The following is a 13,423-nucleotide window of genomic DNA, read 5'->3' as shown; positions in this document are numbered from 1 at the left end:
AATTATAGAATGGTTTGGGTTGGAGAGGAACTTAAACATCATCTAATACCACCTCCCTGACATAGGCAGGGATACCTTCCACTAGACCAGGTTGCCCCATCCAACCTGGCCTTGAACATTTCAAGGAATAGGACATCCACAGATTCTCTGGGCCACCTGTTCCTGTGCCTCACCACCCTTTGAGTAAAAAATTCTTTGTAATATCTAATCTAAATCTGCCCTCTTTCAGTTTAAAGCCATTACTCCTTGTCCTAGCACTACACTCCACGATAAAGAGCCCCTCCTTAGCTTTCATGTAGGCCTTCTTTAGGTATTGGAGGGCCATTATAAGGTCTCCCTGGAGCCTTCCTCCAGGTAGAACAAACTCAACTCTCTCATGTTTATAGGATGGGTGCTTCAGCCCCTTGATCATCTTTGTGGCCCTCCTCTGGACTCATTCTAATACTTCCGTGCCTTTCTTGAGCTGAGTACCCCAGAGCTGAACACAGTATTCCATGAGAACAGAGTAGAGGGGAGCAATCACTTCCCTTAACCTCCTGGCCACACTTCTAATACAGCCCAGGATACAGCTGGCTTTCTGGGCCGCAGGTGCAGATTGCAGGCTCATGTCAAGCTTTTCATCAACCACAACCCTCAAGTCCTTCTCATCAGGGCTGCTTTCAATCCATTCTCTGCCCAGCCTGTATTTGTGCTTGAAATTCCACGTGAGGCAATGAGTTGGCCAATGCAACAACGAACTATTGTAGCAGCAGTCCTACGTGACATAAAAGGAGGGCAGAGTGCTAGGAAGGCCAGTAAGAGGAGTATGAAGGAATAGGATGCAGTGTTTTCACAGTGAAGTCACATATTGAGCCTTCCTCTTCCATTTGCATACCCTGCACATACATATATTCAGTTTATAAGTGTCTTATATCAACTCTGCAAAACACACCTGACCTGAAAATTGGATGTAAGCCATAAAGCAGGATATTGGAAAATGAAAATTATCAAGGCTGAGGTATCACTCTCTTCAGTTGTTTCATTGAGCATTCTGAACATATTAAGGGGTAAAGCTGACAAGAAGTAGTACAGTGGAGAAGGAATGTACTGCAAATTAGTAGAAAGGATGGAGAAGATAAGGAAAATTAAAAAAAAAAAAAGTTACATAGAGGGATAGAAAGCGGCTAGAAAAATGGGCAGAAAATAAGAGACTTAGAAGTGAAAAGCCCAGGATAAGTCGTCTAGGGAAAATCAGTTCAAAGCACCTATATTAGATTTTAGGGAAGAAGTTGGAAATTTGTAATATCAAAAATTAGTTTGATTTAAACAATAAATTAGTGCTGGACTAATTACAGAGGGGTTATTTTGTAGTAGAACAGAGAAGAAAGAACTGAAGAGTGCAAAATATAATTACAGAAAGCATACACATGCATAGTGGTGTGTGCAGACAGACATGAAAGAGATCTGATTTTTGAATATCACCTTTAGTCCTGGACATTCTAGTGTTACCACAGAATCACAGAATCACACAAAATCATCTAGGTTGGAAGAGACCCCCAAGATCACCTTGTCCAACCTCTGACCTAACACTAACAAGTCCTCCACTAAACCATATCACTAAGCTCAACATCTAAACGTCTTTTAAAGACCTCCAGGGATGGTGACTCAACCACAGCCCATTCCAATGCCTAACAACCCTTTCAGTAAAGAAGTTTTTCCTAGTATCCAACCTAAAACTCCCCTGGTGTAACTTTAGCCCATTCCCCCTCGTCCTGTCACCAGGCACATGGGAAAATAGACCAACCCCCAACACGCTACAGCCTCCTTTAATGTACCTATAGAGAACGATAAGGTCGCCCCTGAGCCTCCTTTTCTCCAGGCTGAACAATCCCAGCTCCCTCAGCCGCTCCTCGTAAGACTTGTTCTCCAGACCCCTCACCAGCTTTGTTGCTCTTCCCTGGACTCTCTTGAGCACCTTGATGTCCTTCTTGTAGTGAGGGGCCCAAAACCGAACACAGTACTTGAGGTTCGGCCTCACCAGAGCCAATGTGGTAGTGGATAAAATTAAAGAAAACCAGAAATCTGAAACAGGTGTATTTAAGAAAAGGAAGAGAGGAAGAGAGAGGAAGAGAGAGGAAGAGAGAGGAAGAGAGGAAGAGAGGAAGAGAGGAAGGAAGGAAGGAAGGAAGGAAGGAAGGAAGGAAGGAAGGAAGGAAGGAAGGAAGGAAGGAAGGAAGGAAGGACGGAAGGGAAGAAATGAATCATATGCACTCTGTAAACCAAAGAATGGGATTAAACAAAGAAGGACCACCTGTGTCAAGTATTTGAGGAGTTTATTTGTTAAACAGTATTAAAAAAAAAATAAAAGAGAAAACTTGCTGAAGACATTGGGGGATCTAAGTGGGAAAACACGCAAGAATCAATAAATAACAAAGAAAAACTATCCTTACATGAAGATTTATAAGGTTGTGGAGTTATCTGCATCATCTATTTGGAAAGTCAGTCATGTAGACTGTAATTGTATGTATTGTTTGAGAAATTAGTAAACTTATCATAGGAGCTCAAAACAATGAACCAAATAGATCTTTTCTAACTTTTGAATGTACAAACCCAGGAAAAATCCCAGCATATGAATTCTCATTTCCCTCTTAATGTCCATATTTTTGTTACCTAATCCAGTGCAAAGTTTCCCTTTTGCTAAGATGGTGTCACTGAACTTTTTTTTTATGCTGCTACAATGCAGTTGGTTTTGTGTACACTACTTACATGATATGAATAGGTAGGGAACTGTGGGGAATGGTAGAGAGAGGACATACACAGACACGTTTCCATGTTCTTAAATATTTTCACTGTAGCCTTTGCATCTAAGTTTTTGTTTTGTTTTGTTTTGTTTTTTGGCTCAGATGACTATACAGTGGCTCTTTGATTCCCCTAAGGTATGGTTTTTATCATTATCACAGTATTTCCGAAACCAAGCCCATCACACATCTCAGCATCTAGTGGTACTACAAGTTTACCTCAAAGAGAGCATACTGGGAAAACTGGTTAAATGTTTACAGTGGATTTATGAGATCTGTCTTTTATAGCTGAAAGTCATAACATCTGGTCTTGGTTTTGAACAGAAACCAAATACTGCCCAAATCCCATCTCTTAAGAGAACAAAAGTTGTTTTCGTCTTGCAAGTGTGCTTGTTCACCTCCTGGCTGTGGCAGAGGCCACAGGAGAGGATGCTATCTTAGAACTTGTCTAACCACAGAGTTATTCAGAAGCAGCTGTTGGGTTTAAATTTCACACTCACAACCTGAATTCACTTCTGAGTATAGACAAGCCTTTAAACATTCATGTATAGTACAATGTAATCTCCCTTCTGTAACCCTTTGGTTCAATGTCAGTCAGCTCTAACGATACTGACTTCTGGCAAATGCAGGTGAAGAAATATGTTTCTCGGTTAGTGAGATTAACAGCGTCTTACATGTTAACACAGCCATAGTAAGATATAACATTCAATATCTATAGTAGAGACAAACCCAAAACAAAAGAGTTTAGTGCTGGAAGGTATGAGAAAGGAACTGGGAAACAGCACATTTATTGTTAGTGTTCCACAATGGGGAACACATGCAGCTGAAGCACAGAAAATGTTGGAGGAGTGCTGTAAATCACACCCAGTAGGATGCAATCATCCAAGAACATTTTCACCATCTCTAGTACAGGCTTGTAACAGATAACACAAATGGAGCCTGTTCTATGCAATCTTTATATTTACATGGTTAGGCGGGTGGTTACTCCCTCAAAAGTATAGACAGAGTGTTAATGAGTCATACACTCTGGTTTTCTGATACTGCTTGATGTGAATGTGGAACTAAATGCCACCCTTGTCAAGTGCATTGAAATGCAACCAATAGATTGCTTCTCTGACCTGATCTAACACAGCACTGTCTTCATCTGCACACATCTTCATCATCGCATATTTCCACAGAGGGAAATTTCAAACACAAACTTAGAAGTCAGACTCAGAAACACCTCTGTCTGTGTGTGAAGAGGTGGGGAACAGAGAGATTGAGAAAGATGAGATGGAGAACCATATGGTCTTGTTCTGATCTTTCCAGATGCTTTCTGTCTTAAGAAGACAGGGGCTTTAGGGCCACCATGCTGATCTTGCTCACACAGTAAGAGGTTTGTACCATGTGAAGAAGACTCTTAGCTGAATTGGATTTTCTTTCTTTCTTTCTTTATTTTATTCCCAAGGAAGCACAGTCTTCCTTGAGGCTTTCTGTAGAAGTCCTCTACCTTACAAACTTAGGAATTGTGATACAATCAGGAAAATAGTTCTGCATATTCCCTCCAACACTTGTTTCACAACCTTGAAACTACTTCATATCCACCCTTACCACTTCTCTCTTCACATGCACTTCCCATCTGTCCCCTCTGAAAGAGACTGATCCCTACATCCCCCACCAACAGATGTACAGAGATGGCTGTCTCCCACACAGAAACAGCTGCCATCTACCTCTGTCATCCCTACCCACACATTTTTTTCCACTGTCTGCTCCTAGTCACTCTCCCCATGGGGAGACACACACATAGCCCAGAACTAGCAGACATCTGCGGGGACACCCAGATGTTCCAACCGTTGCAGGCAGATTTCACTGGCTCTTGCATGAGTACAAAAGAGTTCAGGAGGACACAAATACTCCACGTTCCTCACATTTGAACACAGCTCAGCCACTCATGCTTTGAACCCCTTCCTGTGACAAGCCGGCACTCATTTTACCCATCAATCCCTTTCCTTTTTCCCATCCATCTGGCAGGTTGATGCCATCATTTGCTTTTCATTTTCTCAGTGGTTAAGTGAGGAGGAAACATGTGGTGGAAGGCCGGGGCTTTACCCTGGGCTTCATTGGTGGCAGTGGCTGAGTGGGCTGTAGTCTATGATTTCAGCACTGCTGAACCTTGGTAGCCATGGCCACTGGCTGCAGTCACACATCTCTCCCTCATAGAAAATGGCTTCATTGTGCCAGCTGCACATGACCTGACCTGGTGAGAAGCTCACCACCACCAGGCAGGGAGGAAAGGACCAGGTCCAGCCACTGCCTCGACAAATTATTCAGCTGTTGAGCTACAGCAGGACTCTGCAGTGGAAAATCTACATGTAAAGTCAGACAACTGGTTCCCAACAGGGCCCATGGCTGTTAGGTAAGTATTCACATGCCTATTTATTTTTATTTTTATTTTTATTTTTATTTTTATTTTTATTTTTTCATGTGACTGACGCTATATAAGGTCTGGTCCCAGAGGTTTCAACCTTCCAGCCCAGTGGTGCTGTGTGCTTGGACTATCTTGGCCCAGTGCAAAACTGGCAGGATTAGTTCCAACCTCCTGTTCAGCTATAGATGGAAATTAGTATGTTCCTAGCCTGTCCATGACAGTGCCCAAAAAGCTCTAGGCAAAATGGACAATTTGAGAACAGATGTTGTCAATCTATATGATTGTTTTGAAAGGAAAGACATCTTTAGTATTTCTCTCTCACACCCAAAATGTATCCTGTTTACAACTTTCAGCCAGCTACACATTACTCCAGTACTGCTTCAAGCCATGGAGAAAGCTAGTACTTTCATGTTTCTTTTGTCTGACATCTGTGCTCCCCATGCATTCTTCAACCCAGCCGACGTTCATCCACTGGCCTGTTTAACTACCTAGTAGCCCTGTTAACTGGTCCTAAAGGAATGTCTCTGCCATTTTGTGCCAGCAGCGGTACATTAATGCTCTGAGGCACAAAAATAACGTACATCATTATGTCTCCAAATGAAGATGATGGAATATTTCAGACATCCTGGGATTTGCTCAGGACTATTCAGTAATTCTTTAGAAAAAGCCTGCAAAATCTCTAAAGGAGAGTCTGCCTTTTGCACACTTCATACAGAAGGCAAGCATATATAGTACACGTTCAGTCCTATTGCTACCCACGCACTAAACCATTCTCCTAGTTAGTCATCTTTGCCTTCCCTCCCTCACAACGCAAACATTGCTTCTCTAAACTCACAAAACTCACCTCTGTTGTGCACCTTATACAACCTATTTCAACACAGAGAGTTGTGCCACATTTGCAATGGACACGTAATTCTCCTGTTTGTCTCCAATAACTCTTGTACACATCACTGCAGCTTCCAGGGTGAATGTTTGTTCCTTCCACTCAGATGAATATCCCTTACAAGAAACCAGTACTCTTACATGAACCTCATGCACAGCTTCCTTATGCAGACTGGATGGATCGTTCTCATCACGTCTTCCTCTGGAACTCTGCCAGTCATGCAAGCACAACAGTCACTGAACACATCTGTCTATTGCCCTGTTTACACACAAAACCAGCATCTCATTTATCCATGCACCTATCATCGTTCACTAAATGTATTTATCTGTGCCTTCTACTTGCTCTCCCCTTGTGCTTAACTTCCAACCTGCTCTTGTGCTGCCATGCGTGCATGTATAGCCTCCTGCGCTCTTACACAGTCCCATTCAAACTAAGATGCAGATAAACACAAATGGCCTATACCATCATTAACTTTTTCCCACTCTTCATCACTGTTCCCTCCCCCATAACCTGTTTTCAGTTTCCCAGGTTCCATGTTTAGCTCTGCAATCATTACCTGTTCTTCCTTCATTTACTTTGAGCATGCTGTGTGCACAACTCTCTCTTGTCAGAAACAGATTTTCACTTCTTTCACCTTCCCTTTCACAGCCCTTACAAGCAGATGCAAACCAGCACGTACCTTCCTTGCTTACACACATTCGTTTGTCAACCTATGATGTTTCTCACTCCTTGTAACATGAACTGCCATTTTCATTTACTCCCACTTCATGCCCTACAGCTCCCAGCTCCACTCACCTCCCCACACACTTCACACTTATCTTTTAACCTTAGTACATGTGGCCTATAAAACCCTGCAGGTAGTTATCCTTCCCATTCCTTCCCCTCCCACCCCTTTATATCTTTAGTCATGTCTCTGCTCACACATTTGTGTTATTTCCTCTTACTGCTTCACTTAGCCAGTACCTACCAGAGTTATGAGCACATTTGTTACATTTCTCTTAATAGGAAATCACCCCTTTTTATCTGTGTATGTGTTCTCCCCACATTATTCCTTACTTTCCTCAGGTGTTTCTGCTGATATGTTTTGATCGTTCTTCCACTATAATATCCCAACTGCAAATAAGAGGCATCCTATATTGATGATGTCTAAGTCACTCCTGTATCTTTGGACAAGGACTTTCTTTGTCTTCAAAGCAATACAAAACTAAATTTCCTCTCACCCTGTGCTCTCATTCTATACCTGCTTTAAACCACCTTTTGTCCAGATACCTTTGCACAAACGTCTGCTTTTAATTTCATTTTCATGCCTCCTATATCCATCCTTCTTTCCCTGTTCTCATGCTACTTGAGACCTGCCACATCTTTATATTCCTGCCACTATTCATCCTGCCCCATAATTTCCATTATCTTGCATCTCCTCACAGCACCTTCACACAGCTTTTCTCTGTGTTCTGCTTCTTCCTCATAGCCAGGCACCAACTATTTACAACACTCCAGCAGGTTTCCAGCCTCCTCTGAAATTTTTTTCAGCTCTTCCCTCCTCACACACTTTTATGGCTCTCTATATCCTTTTTCTATCACCACACCCTCATTCCATCCTGCTCTTTTTGTCCTCTCTATTTCTCTTCTTGGCATGTGTTTCCATCTCCACACAAGTCTTCCCTTTCATGCTCCAAATACATGCCTTCCAAATACACCCTCATATGTATTTCTTGACAGTCAAAGGTGTCTCCTTTAGACCCTCCCACAAGCTTCATGTAGCTGATCATTTTCGATGCATTTTCCATGACTCTCTCCAAATATACAATAGTTCACATTTTTCTACCCCCTCCAAACGTCCTCTGTGCCCCATACCTTCACCTTTCTCTCTCCATTCCCACTGCCTACCCTACCTCCCCCTTGCAGACCCCACCATCCTTGTATGTCCCTTTCATATCCTCACCCAGCCTCCAGCCTGCACCTTTTCCCATCCCTCTGAAGTGTTACTTCCCCTTCTGAGCTCCTCCACCCACGAAGATACTTGTTTTCCAGCTGACCTGAAGTAGTTTTCCTTTTATGATTACCACCTTTGCATGGCTCACCTGCTCTTATTACTCCAGTACACAATACAATATATATTCCAGTTTATTTTCAACATGTAACACTTTCAGTCTGAACTTGTGTCCACCTACAAATCAATCCCCCCCTTTTTTTTTCCTGGGAAGAAAAAAAAAATCCAAACCCTAAATATATTGCATACATCAAAATATAGCACCCTCCTACACAAAGCACTTCCATCCTAGCCTTTCTGGTACATCCTCTTCTCCCCATATTGAGGGCCCTCCACCTGTAATTAGTTTTCCTCCCCCTACCATGTTCACACACACAGCTCCTGATGCTGACACGTGTATCTGAAAGCAGTCTTTTTACTACAAGCAGTTGGAATTGTGCCGAACTCTCTTTCATTCTCTACTGCTTTTGTCTGTCTTGCCACAGAGTAAGATTTATTTTTTTAACTAGAGTTTTGTTTTTCTGACATTTTATTTATAGGTGTTTCTTGTACTTTTCCTCTAAAGACACACTTACACAGATGAGGTATTTCAGTGCCTGAGAATATATTTCCTATTTGTCTGAGTATTTTCCTGAAGGCACAATGTAAAGGCAAACTTTACATACCATTTGCACTCCTCATGCAACAAATCACAAAAGCCTAAGAGAAAAGAGTGCTTTTTGAAAGCTTGTAGCTCATAACAATTGACTGGACAATATAGCGCACATCTCTGTCTATTTAAAAAGGGGGAAAAAAAAACCACGCACACACACTCTCATCTCTAAATAACTGGTTTTGCAATATAGGAATGAGAGAATGTGTGCATAGCAGCCCTATTCAATCCAAAATATCCATCTCTCCAGATGCTGCATATTTATAGTTCAAGAGATAGGACCAACACAGAGCTTTCCCGTTTATTTTAATGAAGGATTAAGAACTGATCAGAAAACTATCTAAACCATTCAAGGACTTTTTCCCCTCTTGGCTAATAGCAGTATGGTGTCTCCATAAGGACTCAACAGTAACTGATGCTTTAAGCTGCATTTCAGCTGTTTAGATGAGAAACAGCTTTCTATTTTGCTCTCTATATGTGCGTCTGTGTTTATTAGTCGTGTGCTGCATTCCTAGAAGGCACTTACCAAACACTTGAAATTGCAGCGTAAGAATAGTTTCTCTGCTGTCCTAGCACAAAGTGAGTGTATCTTTTTCACCTAGATACAGATGTGCAGGGAATCCCTTGATCTCCAGCTCCTACCAGAGAATTTAATGCTTGGGTTTGAGGAGAATGGAGATTGATTAAAAAGTCATGGACTTTCTACCGTCTGGCACATACACACATACACACACACACACACAAAAAAAAAAAAAAAAAAAAAAAAGCTCCAGTGAAGTTAGTTACCTGAGACAGGCAAGGTCTAGAAATTGGAAATTTTCACTTTGCCTGTCATAGGCTGTAACTTTCCCTGAGGGCAAGCATGCTATTTATGCTGAAGCTGGTTCTTGCAATCCCTGCTCAAGATTTTCAGTCCCTTTTGTTATATCTGAAGTTTCTGGTTTCCCTTTTAGAATAAAACCTAGAGTCTCCTTTGCTTTTTCCTCTTATATCAGATTCCTTTAGCACCTCATATTTTTCTTCTTCTGTTTTCTTGCCAGGGACTTGAACAACGAGTGCGAAGCAGGAGGAGAGAGGAACCTCAGGACTAGAGCAAGCTATAGGGCAAGTAGGGGTGGGGGAAGGAGCAAGCACAACGGTAAAAGCAACAACGTTTAGGACAGATCTACTGTTTACAAGACCCCCCCCCTCCCCCCCCATTATACTTCTTTAAAGAAATCCTCTCCCCCCCCTCCCCTCCCCGCCCTCTTAGGACCCTATTAGAAAACGTCAAATTTCCCTTACCGTGGTAGGAGTAACCATGGCATCCGTGTGAATGTTTCCAGAAAAGTCGACATGAAGAGAAAGGTGGATGTAAATATGTTCATTCAAAGTCACAAAGTTGGTCTGCTTGGGTTGTGCAGAGTTGCTCTATGGGAGAGGAGCCTTAAACTCTGAGTCCCGTGAACATAATCTGCTCGATTATAACAAACCAGCTCAGCCAGATGGCTCTGTGCTCTGCAGATTAACCCCTTTATTGCCACACTCTTCTTTCACTACGTACCATTTATAATAACCTTGCCTAGCTGGGCAGTTTCAGAGAATGAGGTATTTTTTTGAAAATGACAAAATTGTCATAAAGATATTTTTTTTTCCCTTGTGTGCTCTAAAAATCCCATCATGTCCCTATTTTTTTTTTCTTTTTCTTTTTCTTTTTTTTTTTTTAATTCAATAGATGGTTTCATTCCTCTTCCTGGTAAAATCTTTTCTTGTTATTAAGAATGGTATTAGCACCAGGGAACATTTTAGAGAATTCTTTTGTTAAATCATAACCATCTCTTCCGGACTGTGATTCTCAGAAGACAAGTATTTTATTGCAGGAATGTCTCTGTGTTTGCACTCTAAGTCCATCCACTCCTCTCTCTCTTTCTCTTTTCCCCCATCCTCTGTCTGTCTCCCACACGCACACTCACACACATATACATGCAAACTCTTTGGTCAAACTGCAAGCATGTGTTTCTATTCTTACCCATACTCAGAAGTCATTATAGGACATGTAAAACAGGTGAAATAGAGAAACAGAACTGCAGAACTGTAAAGCCATAAGTCTCCACTCACTCCTTCCCTCTAGCGCTTTTATTTATTTATTTTATTACTTCTAGATCTTGGACACATTATTTTTTTTTGGTCATCATTTTTGTCAACCCAAGTTACTCTCAATAACAAAAAGATACATGTTAGGAGAAATATCCCCTCTTAAGAATAGAGCTCAGGGTGGATTTGTATCCAGATACTGCTCCTGTTTTGATTTGCAGATTAGTCCATTAAGAAAGGATGGTGAGTGCCAAAAACATGGAAAGTTCATCAGCAACCAGCAGTGACTGGTTTCCAAACTTTTTTTTAGAGTGATTGCTCACAGAGATGGCTGATAAATTTAGCTGCATGCCTCTAAGTCTCCCTCTAAATTTACTTGCTTAAGTCATCTTTCTTTTCTACTTGATTCAAGCATAATTGAACAAGTCACAGTCATAAGAACCTGCTTATATTATACAATACTTAAAAACTTATATTACCTGATTGTTTCCTTAGTGAATACTTCCTCTTTTGTTATTTAGCAAAGAATGTTTTTCTCTTTCTCCTCCCTTTGTAAGAATGATTAGCCCTCTCATGCTGTCAAAGCATTGTACCATCTTCTTTAAGACATTTAAAGCTACCTAGATAGTTGTCATAGTTTTATTGAAATATTTTCCACTGTCGATTGAAACATGGCAGGTATTGCATTTGTTGTGGTTGCACTTTATCTGATTTTTCTCAACCATTAAATAATCCTATTTAGGGAACTCTGAATTCTACATATTGTATCAGTCACATAAATCCTGCCTGAGTTGCTTATTCCCTCTAACTGTCCAGATGCAGAAGGAGAGATCTTCCATCACTGATTCCTAAGAATATTCTACTGTAAATTGCTGCTCTGCCAATCCACAAAAACAAAACAAAACAAAACAAAACACAGAGGTCTTGATCAGCTCAAGGGTATTTTTGTCTTCTCTCTTTGGTTGAATGTAGTTTCCATCTTTTTTAGATCTTTCTCAGCTAAAAGGAGAGGAAAAAAAATTATGCCTGTTCTCCCCCCCCCCCCCCCCCAACATTATAGTTGGATTTGAGAAATGCCTAAAATATGACTCAGCTTTTAATCTCCTGAAGTAGACAAATAATGCTAGGAATAGAAGATTTTCCTATTGCTTGAGAATGTTCCCTCAGAGGTATGCAAAGGGTTAAGCATCTGAAAGCAGCCCTAGCCTGGGGAACTTCCCACTTGCAGATAGCCCTGCAAAAAGAAGGCAAATAAATAGGTTACAAGTAAATGTCCTAGGCATAGAGGCTGCCTACCTCTGATGGGAGGCACATCTGCTGGAGTCAGGCAGTTTACAAAAGTTGAGGGGTTTTGCCCTGTACTCGTGTCTGGGTCTGTGGGCAATCAGAAGCCTTGTAATATGATATGTGACACCTTAATCTTGCCAAATATGTGTGCGCTGTAAAAAGCATTGTAGACTGTGTTTTCACAGCTTTAGAAAACGGAGACTTGTTTGGTACTTGCAGTTTTCCACACTTTTCTCTAAAGATGTTTCTGTTGATCTGAAGCTGTTTTTACCTAGATATTTTTACATCTTCATCTGTTCTTCTAGGTGGTTTTATATATTTGTTTGTTTGTTTTGTTTGTTTGTTTTTAAGGATAAGCCTTGATACAAATGGATTTTAATTACTTTTTTTTTTTTTTTTTTTTTTTTTTTTTTTTTTTTGACACACAATGAAGGTCCCAAATGATCATCTTATTTTAACTGTAGTCCTTGGATGTGAGGTTCTGACTTCCATCAAAACAAAATCATGTTATTTTGAACAAGTCTGTGTTCAGTCTTGAAGAATTTGAAATATTGCTCTGAGCATGTTGTAGAAAGTCGTCTTCAATTTCTGAGGATTTTAATTGGAATAATTATTATACATTGATCTGATTAATTTGATTAGAATATTTAATCTTTTACATACTTTGAAGACATATATTTTTCCCCAAATATTAAGATACCACTCTAATTCCATTTTACATTAATAAAATAGAATATTTATAGATAAGATATGCATGTTAGTTTGTAAAAGGATGAACATTTTCATTGGGTTTTATGTATGCCTTGGGTCGTCACTAAAAGCAAGGAGTTGGTTTTCCCCGTTAAACGTTAGCTTTTGCAACAGCACCACTTTGCGGTTGAATTCCCTAACAGATACTGAAAGGGCAACGACATCAGGGATATTACATTCAGCAGGTTTGTGTTGTCCTCATGGTGGTTTTGAAACACACCAACAAAGACACTAGACTGCAATGGAAATATCTTCTAGCCATATGTTTCTCCATTTATGAGAAAATATTTTTGAAATAAAGACCAAAAAAAAAAAAAAAAGTAGAAGCAGAAGATTAGATCTGAACATTTTGTCTAAATATGAACATCACTTTAATCCAAATTTCCAGTATTTAATATAGAGTCTGATGACAGCTGTAGAAAAGATTTTCAGAGGCAAGGGCTGTAAATGTTTCACTTAAAATGAAAATGAATCCAAGCATAGTTTTCTGTAATTGGTGAAAATGGTGGTGAAATTGGTGAAAAAGGTTACTGAAAACAAAACAAAGCAAAAAAACAAAACAAAACAAAACAAAACAAATATATTTAAATATTACTCTATGAAT

The 13,423-nt window shown here is 40.4% G+C and overlaps 1 protein-coding gene across 1 annotated transcript in view; it reads right to left on the bottom strand.

Annotated features, from left to right (window-relative positions):
- Positions 1-10,444, bottom strand: part of NTF3 (neurotrophin 3) — a 61,150-nt gene extending 50,706 nt beyond the window's left edge. Inside the window, exon 1 of the mRNA XM_082751976.1 lies at positions 9,994-10,444. Coding sequence (XP_082608102.1) covers positions 9,994-10,011 — 18 coding nt within the window. The 5' untranslated portion in view covers positions 10,012-10,444. The remainder of the gene's footprint in view (positions 1-9,993) is intronic.
- Positions 10,445-13,423: the final 2,979 nt, after the last annotated feature.

The sequence above is a fragment of the Aythya marila genome (genome assembly GCF_965140915.1).
Source record: "Aythya marila genome assembly, chromosome: 1".
Lineage (NCBI taxonomy): Eukaryota > Metazoa > Chordata > Aves > Anseriformes > Anatidae > Aythya > Aythya marila.
The sequence above is the reverse complement of the archived record's forward strand: the minus strand, read 5'-3'. Positions and strand labels throughout refer to the sequence as shown.